This window comes from Bombina bombina, chromosome 4 (genome assembly GCF_027579735.1).
Source record: "Bombina bombina isolate aBomBom1 chromosome 4, aBomBom1.pri, whole genome shotgun sequence".
Lineage (NCBI taxonomy): Eukaryota > Metazoa > Chordata > Amphibia > Anura > Bombinatoridae > Bombina > Bombina bombina.
In genome coordinates this window covers 635,990,930-636,005,182 of record NC_069502.1, presented here as the reverse complement: position 1 = coordinate 636,005,182, position 14,253 = coordinate 635,990,930, and the positions used below count along the sequence as shown (strand labels likewise).

The window sequence follows — 14,253 nt, the reverse complement described above, 5'->3', positions numbered from 1 at the left end:
ACAGTTTCAGTAGATAGTATTTAAAAATAAAAAAAATAAAAAAGCAGGCATAATAGTTTTCAAAATTCATGAAAACAGCGAGCAATAGAGGGAAAGGGGTAAAATAACTACATTTTGGTGCCAAGAATGACGCATTACGCAAAAGGAAGTTAACATTGTATGGCGCAAAACTAACACCAGGAAATGACGCAACTCGCGTCATAACAAACACAACTTCATGCCAAAACAACTAGCGTCAACAAAGACGCAGGAAATGACAAAATTTGTGCCCTCAAAGGTGCAACTTCTCGCCAAAAAATGTCCGCGCCAAGAATGACGCAATAAATAACAGCATTTTGCGTCCTCTGAGCCTAGATTTGCCCGCGACAAAAATTGAGAAACAAGTCAATTTAAAAAGACTCTGAACCCCAGGTAAGAAAAAAAGTTTAAATAAACTTCCCAAACATTATTTCTATACTGAAACGGTTTAGACTGAAAAAGGGAAATATACATAGACCTGACTCATGGCAAATATAAGTAAAAAACAGATATTTAAAACTTTATAATTAATACATAAAGCGCCAAACCATAGCTGAGAGTGTCTTAAATAATGATACATACTTACGGAAAGACACCCATCCACATATAGCAGATAGCCAAACCAGTACTGAAAAAGTATCAGCAGAGGTAATGGTATATAAGAGTATATCAACCATCTGAAATGGGAGATGAAGCCCTACGACTTGAAAAGATTTCCCATGAGAGAAACCATAAAAATAGGCAATACTCTCTTCACATCCCTCTCACAAACACTGTACTCAGAGGAAATGGGCTTCTGAATGCTTAGAAGCGCTTATCATAGAAGAAATCATAAAAATCAAGCACAAACTTACTTCACCACCTCCATAGGAGGCAAAGTTTGTAAAAACTGAGTTATGGATGTGGAGGGAGGTATATTTATAGGAATTTTGAAGTTTGGGAAACTTTGCCCACTCCTGGTAGGAATGTATATCCCCATACTTTACTAGCTCATGGACTCTTGCCAATTACATAAAAAGAAACACTTATCCACAGAAAGGGTGATTAATTGAAAAAAACTTTCATTAGAGGTGGTGGTGATAAACACTGTGAGGGTGTTCAAGAATGCTTGGGATAAGCATAAGGCTATCCTACAAACTAGATACGTTTACACTTATAGGAAATTTTGGAAACACTTGTTGCAGCTATGGTTCTTACCTGCAGTCAAAATCAAAATCTTTTATTCTATAAGTTTAGAATCCTTTATAGCTGGTAAAATGCAGTGCTTAAACAGGAGAGTAACAACACCAATGCGCAGCCAACAAATCTGCAGTAACTGTGTGATGCCATCACTCCAACATGAACAAGAAGCTCTAAGGAATGTTTTCAGCACCTTGTTGAATCCATGCCACAATTAAAGGACCAGTAAATACAGCAGATTTGCATAATCAACAAATGCATGATAAAAAGACAATGCAATAGCACTTAATCTGAACGTCACATGATTAGTAGATTTTTTTCCCTGACAAATTTTAAAGTTATGTCTATTTCAACTCCCCTTTTATCATGTGACAGCCATCAGCCAATCACATTTGTATATACATATATTCTGTGAATTCTTGCACATGCTCAGTAGGAATTGGTGACTCAAAAAGTGTAAATATAAAAAGACTGTGCTTTTTTTGTTAATGGAAGTAAATTAGAACGTTGTTTTAAATTGCTGCTCTATCTAAATCATGAAAGATTAATTGACTTGAGTGTTCCTTTATTTCAGGTTTTTATGTGGGCAAGAGAGGTACTACACAATATTAGAAATGTGTTCATTAAGTTTTTCCCTAGCTTTTAGTATTTTCTGATTTTAACTCATAAGAGATGCATTTTAGTAAGCCAAATACATAAAGAGAAGCACAGAGAATCTCATCTTATACTCACAATGCTCCAACACAAACCTGTATAATCTCTGTTTGATTTTCAGTGTCATCAGCTGGTTGCTCCGTAGGACAAGATGCAAAAGCTTCAAAATGACTAAAGTCTGCAAAGTTTGGCTGCTCTGGAATTTGCTGGGGTGAAGTGCTAGGATTAGTTACTATATTTTCTGATTCCACAGAACGATTCGCATGGGAACCGGATGTCTGCAAGAAAAAAAATTGAGAATTAAGATTAATTCGAATTTTAGTATAGCTTAAAGGGACACTGAACCAAAAATTTTTCTTTCATGATCCAGATAGAGCATTACATTTTAAGCAACTTTCTAATTTACTCCTATTATCAATTTTTCTTTGTTCTCTTGCTATTTTTATTTTAAAAGCAGGAATGAAAATCTTAGCAGCCAGCCCATTGTAGGTTCAGCACCATGGAAAGCACTTGCTTATTGGAGGCTTACATTTACCCACCAATAAGCAAGCATAACCCAGGTTCTCCAACAAAAATGGGCCGGCTCCTATGCATCAAATTCCTGCTTTTTAAATAAAGAGAGCAAAGAAAAAACAGAATTTATGTTTACCTGATAAATTACTTTCTCCAACGGTGTGTCCGGTCCACGGCGTCATCCTTACTTGTGGGATATTCTCCTCCCCAACAGGAAATGGCAAAGAGCCCAGCAAAGCTGGTCACATGATCCCTCCTAGGCTCCGCCTTCCCCAGTCATTCGACCGACGTAAAGGAGGAATATTTGCATAGGAGAAATCATATGATACCGTGGTGACTGTAGTTAAAGAAAATAAATTATCAGACCTGATTAAAAAACCAGGGCGGGCCGTGGACCGGACACACCGTTGGAGAAAGTAATTTATCAGGTAAACATAAATTCTGTTTTCTCCAACATAGGTGTGTCCGGTCCACGGCGTCATCCTTACTTGTGGGAACCAACACCAAAGCTTTAGGACACGGATGAAGGGAGGGAGCAAATCAGGTCACCTAGATGGAAGGCACCACGGCTTGCAAAACCTTTCTCCCAAAAATAGCCTCAGAAGAAGCAAAAGTATCAAATTTGTAAAATTTAGTAAAAGTGTGCAGTGAAGACCAAGTCGCTGCCTTACATATCTGATCAACAGAAGCCTCGTTCTTGAAGGCCCATGTGGAAGCCACAGCCCTAGTGGAATGAGCTGTGATTCTTTCAGGAGGCTGCCGTCCGGCAGTCTCGTAAGCCAATCTGATGATGCTTTTAAGCCAAAAAGAGAGAGAGGTAGAAGTTGCTTTTTGACCTCTCCTTTTACCAGAATAAACAACAAACAAGGAAGATGTTTGTCTAAAATCCTTTGTAGCATCTAAATAGAATTTTAGAGCACGAACTACATCCAAATTGTGCAACAAGCGTTCCTTCTTTGAAACTGGATTCGGACACAAAGAAGGCACGACTATGTCCTGGTTAATGTTTTTGTTAGAAACAACTTTCGGAAGAAAACCAGGTTTAGTACGCAAAACCACCTTATCTGCATGGAACACCAGATAAGGAGGAGAACACTGCAGAGCAGATAATTCTGAAACTCTTCTAGCAGAAGAAATTGCAACCAAAAACAAAACTTTCCAAGATAATAACAATATCAACGGAATGTAAGGGTTCAAACGGAACCCCCTGAAGAACTGAAAGAACTAAATTGAGACTCCAAGGAGGAGTCAAAGGTTTGTAAACAGGCTTGATTCTACCAAGAGCCTGAACAAAGGCTTGAACATCTGGCACAGCTGCCAGTTTTTTGTGAAGTAACACAGACAAGGCAGAAATCTGTCCCTTCAAAGAACTTGCAGATAATCCTTTCTCCAAACCTTCTTGAAGAAAGGATAGAATCTTAGGAATTTTTATCATGTCCCAAGGGAATCCTTTAGATTCACACCAACAGATATATTTTTTCCATATTTTGTGGTAGATTTTTCTAGTTACAGGCTTTCTGGCCTGAACAAGAGTATCAATGACAGAGTCTGAGAACCCTCGCTTTGATAAGATCAAGCGTTCAATCTCCAAGCAGTCAGTTGGAGTGAGACCAGATTCGGATGTTCGAACGGACCTTGAACAAGAAGGTCTCGTCTCAAAGGTAGCTTCCATGGTGGAGCCGATGACATATTCACCAGGTCTGCATACCAAGTCCTGCGTGGCCACGCAGGAGCTATCAAGATCACCGATGCCCTCTCCTGATTGATCCTGGCTACCAGCCTGGGGATGAGAGGAAACGGCGGGAATACATAAGCTAGTTTGAAGGTCCAAGGTGCTACTAGTGCATCTACTAGAGTCGCCTTGGGATCCCTGGATCTGGACCCGTAGCAAAGAACCTTGAAGTTCTGACGAGAGGCCATCAGATCCATGTCTGGAATGCCCCATAATTGAGTAATTTGGGCAAAGATTTCCGGATGGAGTTCCCACTCCCCCGGATGAAATGTCTGACGACTCAGAAAATCCGCTTCCCAATTTTCCACTCCTGGGATGTGGATTGCAGACAAGTGGCAGGAGTGAGTCTCCGCCCATTGAATGATTTTGGTCACTTCTTCCATCGCCAGGGAACTCCTTGTTCCCCCCTGATGGTTGATGTACGCAACAGTCGTCATGTTGTCTGATTGAAACCGTATGAATTTGGCCTTTGCTAGCTGAGGCCAAGCCTTGAGAGCATTGAATATCGCTCTCAGTTCCAGAATATTTATCGGGAGAAGAGATTCTTCCCGAGACCAAAGACCCTGAGCTTTCAGGGGTCCCCAGACCGCGCCCCAGCCCACCAGACTGGCGTCGGTCGTGACAATGACCCACTCTGGTCTGCGGAAGCTCATCCCCTGTGACAGGTTGTCCAGGGACAGCCACCAACGGAGTGAATCTCTGGTCCTCTGATCTACTTGTATCGTCGGAGACAAGTCTGTATAATCCCCATTCCACTGACTGAGCATGCACAGTTGTAATGGTCTTAGATGAATTCGCGCAAAAGGAACTATGTCCATTGCCGCTACCATCAAACCTATTACTTCCATGCACTGCGCTATGGAAGGAAGAGGAACAGAATGAAGTATTTGACAAGAGTTTAGAAGTTTTGATTTTCTGGCCTCTGTCAGAAAAATCCTCATTTCTAAGGAGTCCATTATTGTTCCCAAGAAGGGAACCCTTGTTGACGGAGATAGAGAACTTTTTTCTACGTTCACTTTCCACCCGTGAGATCTGAGAAAGGCCAGGACAATGTCTGTGTGAGCCTTTGCTTGTGGAAGGGACAACGCTTGAATCAGTATGTCGTCCAAGTAAGGTACTACTGCAATGCCCCTTGGTCTTAGCACCGCTAGAAGGGACCCTAGTACCTTTGTGAAAATTCTTGGAGCAGTGGCTAATCCGAACGGAAGTGCCACAAACTGGTAATGCTTGTCCAGAAATGCGAACCTTAGAAACCGATGATGTTCCTTGTGGATAGGAATATGTAGATACGCATCCTTTAAATCCACCGTGGTCATGAATTGACCTTCCTGGATGGAAGGAAGAATTGTTCGAATGGTTTCCATTTTGAACGATGGAACCTTGAGAAACTTGTTTAGGATCTTGAGATCCAAGATTGGTCTGAATGTTCCCTCTTTTTTGGGAACTACGAACAGATTGGAGTAGAACCCCATTCCTTGTTCTCCTAATGGAACAGGATGAATCACTCCCATTTTTAACAGGTCTTCTACACAATGTAAGAATGCCTGTTTTTTTATGTGGTCTGAAGACAATTGAGACCTGTGGAACCTCCCCCTTGGGGGAAGCCCCTTGAATTCCAGAAGATAACCTTGGGAGACTATTTCTAGCGCCCAAGGATCCAGAACATCTCTTGCCCAAGCCTGAGCGAAGAGAGAGAGTCTGCCCCCCACCAGATCCGGTCCCGGATCGGGGGCCAACATCTCATGCTGTCTTGGTAGCAGTGGCAGGTTTCTTGGCCTGCTTACCTTTGTTCCAGCCTTGCATTGGCCTCCAGGCTGGCTTGGCTTGAGAAGTATTACCCTCTTGCTTAGAGGACGTAGCACTTGGGGCTGGTCCGTTTCTGCGAAAGGGACGAAAATTAGGTTTATTTTTGGCCTTGAAGGACCTATCCTGAGGAAGGGCGTGGCCCTTGCCCCCAGGGATATCAGAAATAATCTCTTTCAAGTCAGGGCCAAACAGCGTTTTCCCCTTGAAAGGAATGTTAAGCAATTTGTTCTTGGAAGACGCATCCGCTGACCAAGATTTTAGCCAAAGCGCTCTGCGCGCCACAATAGCAAACCCAGAATTTTTCGCCGCTAATCTAGCCAATTGCAAAGTGGCGTCTAGGGTGAAAGAGTTAGCCAATTTGAGAGCATGAATTCTGTCCAAAATCTCCTCATAAGAAGAATCTTTATTGAGCGCCTTTTCTAGTTCATCGAACCAGAAACACGCTGCTGTGGTGACAGGAACAATGCATGAAATTGGTTGTAGAAGGTAACCTTGCTGAACAAACATCTTTTTAAGCAAACCCTCTAATTTTTTATCCATAGGATCTTTGAAAGCACAACTATCTTCTATGGGTATAGTGGTGCGTTTGTTTAGAGTAGAAACCGCCCCCTCGACCTTGGGGACTGTCTGCCATAAGTCCTTTCTGGGGTCGACCATAGGAAACAATTTCTTAAATATGGGGGGAGGGACGAAAGGTATACCGGGCCTTTCCCATTCTTTATTTACAATGTCCGCCACCCGCTTGGGTATAGGAAAAGCTTCGGGGGGCCCCGGGACCTCCAGGAACTTGTCCATTTTACATAATTTCTCTGGAATGACCAAATTCTCACAATCATCCAGAGTAGATAACACCTCCTTAAGCAGGGCGCGGAGATGTTCCATTTTAAATTTAAATGTAATCACATCAGGTTCAGCTTGTTGAGAAATTTTCCCTGAATCTGAAATTTCTCCCTCAGACAAAACCTCCCTGGCCCCCTCAGACTGGTGTAGGGGCACTTCAGAACCAATATCATCAGCGTCCTCATGCTCTTCAATATTTTCTAAAACAGAGCAGTCGCGCTTTCGCTGATAAGTGGGCATTTTGGCTAAAATGTTTTTGATAGAATTATCCATTACAGCCGTTAATTGTTGCATAGTAAGGAGTATTGGCGCACTAGATGTACTAGGGGCCTCCTGTGTGGGCAAGACTGGTGTAGACGAAGGAGGGGATGATGCAGTACCATGCTTACTCCCCTCACTTGAGGAATCATCTTGGGCATCATTTTCTCTAAATTTTGTGTCACATAAATCACATCTATTTAAATGAGAATGAACCTTGGCTTCCCCACATACAGAACACAGTCTATCTGGTAGTTCAGACATGTTAAACAGGCATAAACTTGATAACAAAGTACAAAAAACGTTTTAAAATAAAACCGTTACTGTCACTTTAAATTTTAAACTGAACACACTTTATTACTGCAAATGTGAAAAAGTATGAAGGAATTGTTCAAAATTCACCAAAATTTCACCACAGTGTCTTAAAGCCTTAAAAGTATTGCACACCAAATTTGAAAGCTTTAACTCTTAAAATAACGGAACCGGAGCCGTTTTTATATTTAACCCCTTTACAGTCCCTGGTATCTGCTTTGCTGAGACCCAACCAAGCCCAAAGGGGAATACGATACCAAATGACGCCTTCAGAAAGTCTTTTCTATGTATCAGAGCTCCTCACACATGCATCTGCATGTCATGCTTCCCAAAAACAAGTGCGCAATAGAGGCGCGAAAATGAGGCTCTGCCTATGATTAGGGAAAGCCCCTAGAGAATAAGGTTTCCAATACAGTGCCTGCCGGTTATTTTAAATAATTCCCAAGAATAAAATAATTCCTCAAAGCTATGAAGTATAAAATATGCTTATATATCAATCGTTTTAGCCCAGAAAATGTCTACAGTCTTAAAAGCCCTTGTGAAGCCCTTTTTTTCTTATGTAATAAAAATGGCTTACCGGATCCCATAGGGAAAATGACAGCTTCCAGCATTACATCGTCTTGTTAGAAATGTGTCATACCTCAAGCAGCAAAAGTCTGCTCACTGTTTCCCCCAACTGAAGTTAATTCCTCTCAACAGTCCTGTGTGGAAACAGCCATCGATTTTAGTAACGGTTGCTAAAATCATTTTCCTCTTACAAACAGAAATCTTCATCTCTTTTCTGTTTCAGAGTAAATAGTACATACCAGCACTATTTTAAAATAACAAACTCTTGATTGAATAATAAAAACTACAGTTAAACACCAAAAAACTCTAAGCCATCTCCGTGGAGATGTTGCCTGTACAACGGCAAAGAGAATGACTGGGGAAGGCGGAGCCTAGGAGGGATCATGTGACCAGCTTTGCTGGGCTCTTTGCCATTTCCTGTTGGGGAGGAGAATATCCCACAAGTAAGGATGACGCCGTGGACCGGACACACCTATGTTGGAGAAAATGATAATAGGAGTAAATTAGAAAGTTGCTTAAAATTGCATGCTCTATCTGAATCATTGAAGAAAAAATTTGGGTTTAGTGTCCCTTTAATAAGATCCACACATGCCACTCATACATAAAAACCCTTTTTTACATCCTTGTACTAGATATAGTTTAATTAAAGCGACATTGTACCATAGATTTTTTTTTGCATAAATGTTTTGTAGATGATTCATTTATATAGCCCATACGGTTTGTTTTTTTTGTAAAAAAAAGGTTTTGCCTTTTTTAAATTAACATTCTTCTGATTTTCAGACTCCTAACCAAGCCCCAAAGTTTTACCTACTCCAGCTTGCTCCTGTTTGTGTAAACTGTCTTTTCATATGCAGGGAAGGGGGCGTCTGCTCTTTTTGCTTTCCAGGCCATAGCAGCATGTGTCCTAGACCAACTTTTTTTTAACAGTGCTAAACTGGGAGCTTCTAAGTATATTTTTTAGGTTTAGGTTTTATACTGGATTTTTAGATTAGTATGTGTGCATATTATTCTTTATAGTAGTGTCTATTACATGCATGAAAATTGGTGTATACTGTCCCTTTAATTGTCTTTTTTTTCTGTGAGGTACGCACACAAATTATACCTTGTTTTAGCAGACCATTTTTCTAAAATAACTTTAGTATTCAGAAATATAAAAAAAATAGGAAAATGCTACCATATGAAATACAGAAAACCCCATAATTTATGTTTACCCAATAAATTAATTGACCAATGGTGGTGGTCCACAATCCATTACTCATGGAAATTACTCTTTTCTACCACTAGGAGGAGGCAACGATTTCCAGACCCCAAGCGCTCTATAAAACCCCTCCCACCACACATACTTTAGTCTAATGTATTTTCACACAAGTGAGGCAAGAAAAAGGAATAAGAGCTATAAAAGGTGCAGGGGAAAAAAAGGGTGGGGGCTAGTGGACTCACTACCATGAAAGAAATGAATTACGTAAGCATAAATGATGTTTTCTTTCATACAGGTGGTGAGAGTCCAAGATTAATTACTCATGGAAACTAATACCCAAGCTGTGGAGTCCACAAGTAATACAATAAAGGGTATGTATTTAAAACCGCTTTTTCACTGAGAAAATAAATCCACAACCCCAAAGAAAAAGTAAATATATGCTTACCTGATAAATTAATTTCTTCTATGATACGACAAGTCCACGGATTCATCCTTTACTTGTGGGATATTATCCTCCTGCTAACAGGAAGTGGCAAAGAGCACCACAGCAGAGCTGTCTATATAGCTCCTCCCTTAGCTCCACCCCCCAGTCATTCTCTTTGTCTACTCTAAGTACTAGCAAGGGTAAAGTGTAAGAGGTGATAAAATGTTAGTTTTTATTTCCTTCAAGCAAGAATTTTTTATTTTAAATGGTACCAGTGTGTACTATTTACTCTCAGGCAGCAGATGGATGAAGACTTCTGCCTGGAGGCTGATGATCTTAGCATTTGTCACTAAGCTCCAGAGCAGTTCCCACAGAATGGCTGAGGAGTACAAGAAACTTCAGTGTGAGGAACGTTTTCATGCTATATAGCAGTGAGGTATGTTCAGTCAGGTAAGCATAAATTTACTTTTCTTCTATAAGATACGACGAGTCCACGGATTCATCCTTTACTTGTGGGATACAATACCAAAGCTACAGGACACGGATGAACGGGAGGGACAAGACAGATGGCTAAACAGAAGGCACCACTGCTTGAAGAACTTTTCTCCCAAAAATAGCCTCCGAAGAAGCAAAAGTATCAAATTTGTAAAATTTGGAAAAAGTATGAAGTGAAGACCAAGTCGCAGACTTACAAATCTGTTCAACAGAAGCATCATTTTTAAAAGCCCATGTGGAAGCCACCGCTCTAGTAGAGTGAGCTGTAATTCTTTCAGGAGGCTACTGTCTAGCAGTCTCGTATGCCAAATGGATGATGCTTTTCAGCCAAAAAGAAAGAGGTAGCCGTAGCTTTTTGACCTCTACGTTTTCCAGAATAGACAACAAACAGAGAAGATGTTTGACGGAAATCTTTGGTCGCTTGCAAGTAAAACTTCAAGGCACGAACCATGTCCAAATTGTGCAAAATACGCTCCTTCTTAGAGGAAGGAATAGGACACAGGGAAGGAACAACAATTTCCTGATTAATATTCTTATTAGTAACAACCTTAGGAAGGAATCCAGGTTTGGTACGCAAAACCACCTTATCCGCATGAAAAACAAGATAAGGCGAGTCGCATTGCAATGTAGATAGTTCAGAAACTCTTCGAGCCGAATTGATAGCAACTAAAAACAGAACTTTCCAAGATAGAAGCTTAATATCTTTGGAATGCATAGGTTCAAACGGAACCCCTTGAAGAACTTTAAGAACTAAATTCAAACTCCATGGCGGAGCAACAGGTTTAAACACAGGCTTGATTCTAACTAAAGCCTGACAGAACGATTGAACGTCTGGAACATCTGCCAGACGCTTGTGCAGTAAAATTGACAAAGCAGATATCTGTCCCTTTAAGGAACTAGCTGATAATCCCTTCTCCAATCCTTCTTGGAGAAAAGACAAAATCCTAGGAATCCTGATCTTACTCCATGAGTAACCTTTGGATTCGCACCAATAAAGATATTTATGCCATATCTTATGATAAATTTTCCTAGTGACAGGCTTTCGAGCCTGAATCAAGGTATCTATGACCGACTCCGAGAATCCCCGCTTGGATAAAATCAAGCATTCAATCTCCAGGCAGTCAGCCGCAGAGAAATTAGATTTGGATGTTGGAACGGACCCTGAATGAGAAGGTCCTGTCTCAGTGGCAGAGTCCACGGTGGCAGAGATGACATGTCCACCAGATCTGCATACCAAGTCCTGCGTGGCCACGCAGGTGCTATCAAAATCACAGAAGCTCTCTCTGGCAATCAGATGTGGAAGGAGAGGGAAAGGTGGAAACACATAAGCCAGGTTGAACGACCAAGGTGCTGCTAGAGCATCTATCAGTACTGTTTGAGGATCCCTTGATCTGGACCCGTAACAAGGAAGTTTGGCATTCTGACGAGATGCCATCAGATCCAATTCTGGTGTGCCCCATTGATGAATCAATTGTGCAAACACCTCCGGATGAAGTTCCCACTCCCCCGGATGAAAAGTCTGATGACTTAGAAAATCCGCTTCCCAGTTCTCCACTCCTGGGATATAGATTGCTGATAGATGGCAAGAGTGAGCCTCTGCCATTCGAATTATTTTGGAAACCTCTATCATCGCTAGAGAACTCTTTGTTCCCCCCTGATGATTGATATATGCTACAGTCGTGATATTGTCCGACTGGAATCTTATGAATCTGGCCAAAGCCAGCTGAGGCCACACCTGAAGCGCATTGAATATCGCCCTCAGTTCTAGAATATTTATCGGGAGGAGAGCCTCCTCCTGAGTCCACGTACCCTGTGCTTTCAGGGAATTCCAGACTGCACCCCAGCGCAATAGGCTGCCGTCCGTTGTCACTATGACCCATGCTGGCCTGCGGAAACATATTCCCTGGGACAGATAATCCTGTGACAACCACCAAAGAAGAGAGTCTCTGGTCTCTTGATCCAGATTTATCTGAGGAGATAAATTTGCATAATCCCCATTCCACTGATTGAGCATGCATAGTTGCAGTGGTCTGAGATGCAAGCGAGCAAACGGAACTATGTCCATTGCCGCTACCATTAGTCCGATTACCTCTATACACTGAGCCACAGACGGCCGAGGAATGGAATGAAGAGCTCGGCAGGTGGTTAAAATCTTTGATTTTCTGACCTCTGTCAGAAAATATTTCATGTCTACCGAATCTATCAGAGTTCCCAGGAATGGAACTCTTGTGAGGGGGATAAGTGAACTCCTTTTTTACGTTCACCTTCCACCCGTGAGATCTTAGAAAAGCCAACACGATGTCCGTGTGAGATTTGGCTAGTTGGTAAGTTGACGCCTGAATTAAGATGTCGTCTAGATAAGGCGCCACTGCTATGCCCCGCGGCCTTAGAACCGCCAGAAGGGACCCTAGCACCTTTGTGAAAATTCTGGGAGCTGTGGTCAACCCGAAGGGAAGAGCCACAAACTGGTAATGCTTGTCCAGAAAAGCGAACCTGAGGAACTGGTGATGATCTTTGTGGATAGGGATGTGAAGATACGCATCCTTTAAATCCACGGTGGTCATATATTGACCCTCCTGGATCATTGGTAAAATAGTCCGAATGGTCTCCATCTTGAAGGATGGGACTCTGAGGAATTTGTTTAGGATCTTGAGATCTAAAATTGGTCTGAATGTTCCCTCTTTTTTGGGAACCACAAACAGATTGGAGTAAAACCCCTGCCCCTGTTCTGTTTTTGGAACTGGGCAGATTACTCCCATGGTATGTAGGTCTTCTACACAGCGTAAGAACGCCTCTCTTTTTGTCTGGTTTACAGACAATCGAGAAAGATGGAATCTCCCCCTTGGAGGAGAATCCTTGAAATCTAGAAGATACCCCTGGGTCACGATTTCTAAAGCCCAGGAGTCCTGAACGTCTCTTGCCCAAGCCTGAGCAAAGAGAGAAAGTCTGCCCCCTACTAGATCCGGTACCGGATCGGGGGCTGCCCCTTCATGCTGTCTTGGTGGCAGCAGCAGGCTTCTTGACCTGTTTACCCTTGTTCCAAGTTTGGTTAGGTCTCCAGACTGACTTGGATTGAGCAAAATTCCCCTCCTGCTTTGCAGCAGGGGAAGAGGTAGAGGGACCACCTTTGAAGTTTCGAAAGGAACGAAAATTATTTTGTTTGGTCCTCATCTTATTTGTCTTATCCTGAGGAAGAGCATGGCCTTTTCCTCCAGTGATGTCTGAAATGATCTCTTTCAGTTCAGGCCCGAATAGGGTCTTACCCTTGAAAGGGATGGCTAAAAGCTTAGATTTTGATGATACGTCAGCAGACCAGGACTTAAGCCATAACGCTCTAAAATGGCAAAACCTGAATTCTTTGCCGCTAATTTATCCAGTTGAAAAGCGGCATCTGTAATGAAAGAATTAGCTAGCTTAAGAGCCCTAATTCTATCCAGAATATCATCTAATGGGGTCACAACCTGAAGAGCCTCCTCTAGAGCCTCGACCAAAATACAGCTGCAGTAGTTACAGGAACAATGCACGTTATAGGTTGCAGAAGAAAACCCTGATGAATAAATATTTTCTTTAGAAGATCCTCTAATTTTTTATCCATAGGATACTTGAAAGCACAACTGTCCTCAATAGGTATAGTTGTACGCTTAGCCAGGGTAGAAATAGCTCCCTCAACCTTAGGGACTGTCTGCAACAAATCCCGAATGGTGTCTGATATGGGAAACATTTTCTTAAAAGTAGGAGGGGGAGAAAAGGGAATACCTCGTCTATCCCACTCCTTTGTAAAAATGTCCAAAATCCTCTTAGGGACCGGAAAAACATTAGTGTAAGTAGGAACCTCTAGATATCTATCCATTTTACACAATTTCTCTGGTGGAACTACAATAGGGTTACAATCATCCAGAGTCGCTAAAACTTCCCTAAGCAACAGGCGGAGGTGCTCTAGATTAAATTTAAAAGTGCAAAACAGCTTAAAAATAATCAAATCGTTTCAATTTTTTGCATGAATATTCAAAATATGCAGCTAAGTTTGCCCCACAAGGAAAGGAACAGTTAACCCTTTACAGTGAAAAACCGGATAATTAATAAGGCCTAAATCCGGAAAAAACACCCCCTGCTGTGGTGCCTACCTGCCCTCAGGGATTGGAAAAACGGGGTTAAAGCTTCGATTTGGCCCAACACTTCCAAAAGGGCCCACCGGAATTGGAACTTGCTGCTTGCTCTGCAAATACAAGTGCGCAACTGAGGCGTGAAAATAGGCCC

General features: G+C 41.9%; 1 protein-coding gene across 1 annotated transcript in view; it reads right to left on the bottom strand.

The window, feature by feature from the left end:
* Positions 1-14,253, bottom strand: part of REPS1 (RALBP1 associated Eps domain containing 1) — a 704,997-nt gene that overhangs the window by 97,282 nt on the left and 593,462 nt on the right. Inside the window, 1 exon segment of the mRNA XM_053710662.1 lies at positions 1,947-2,129. Coding sequence (XP_053566637.1) covers positions 1,947-2,129 — 183 coding nt within the window.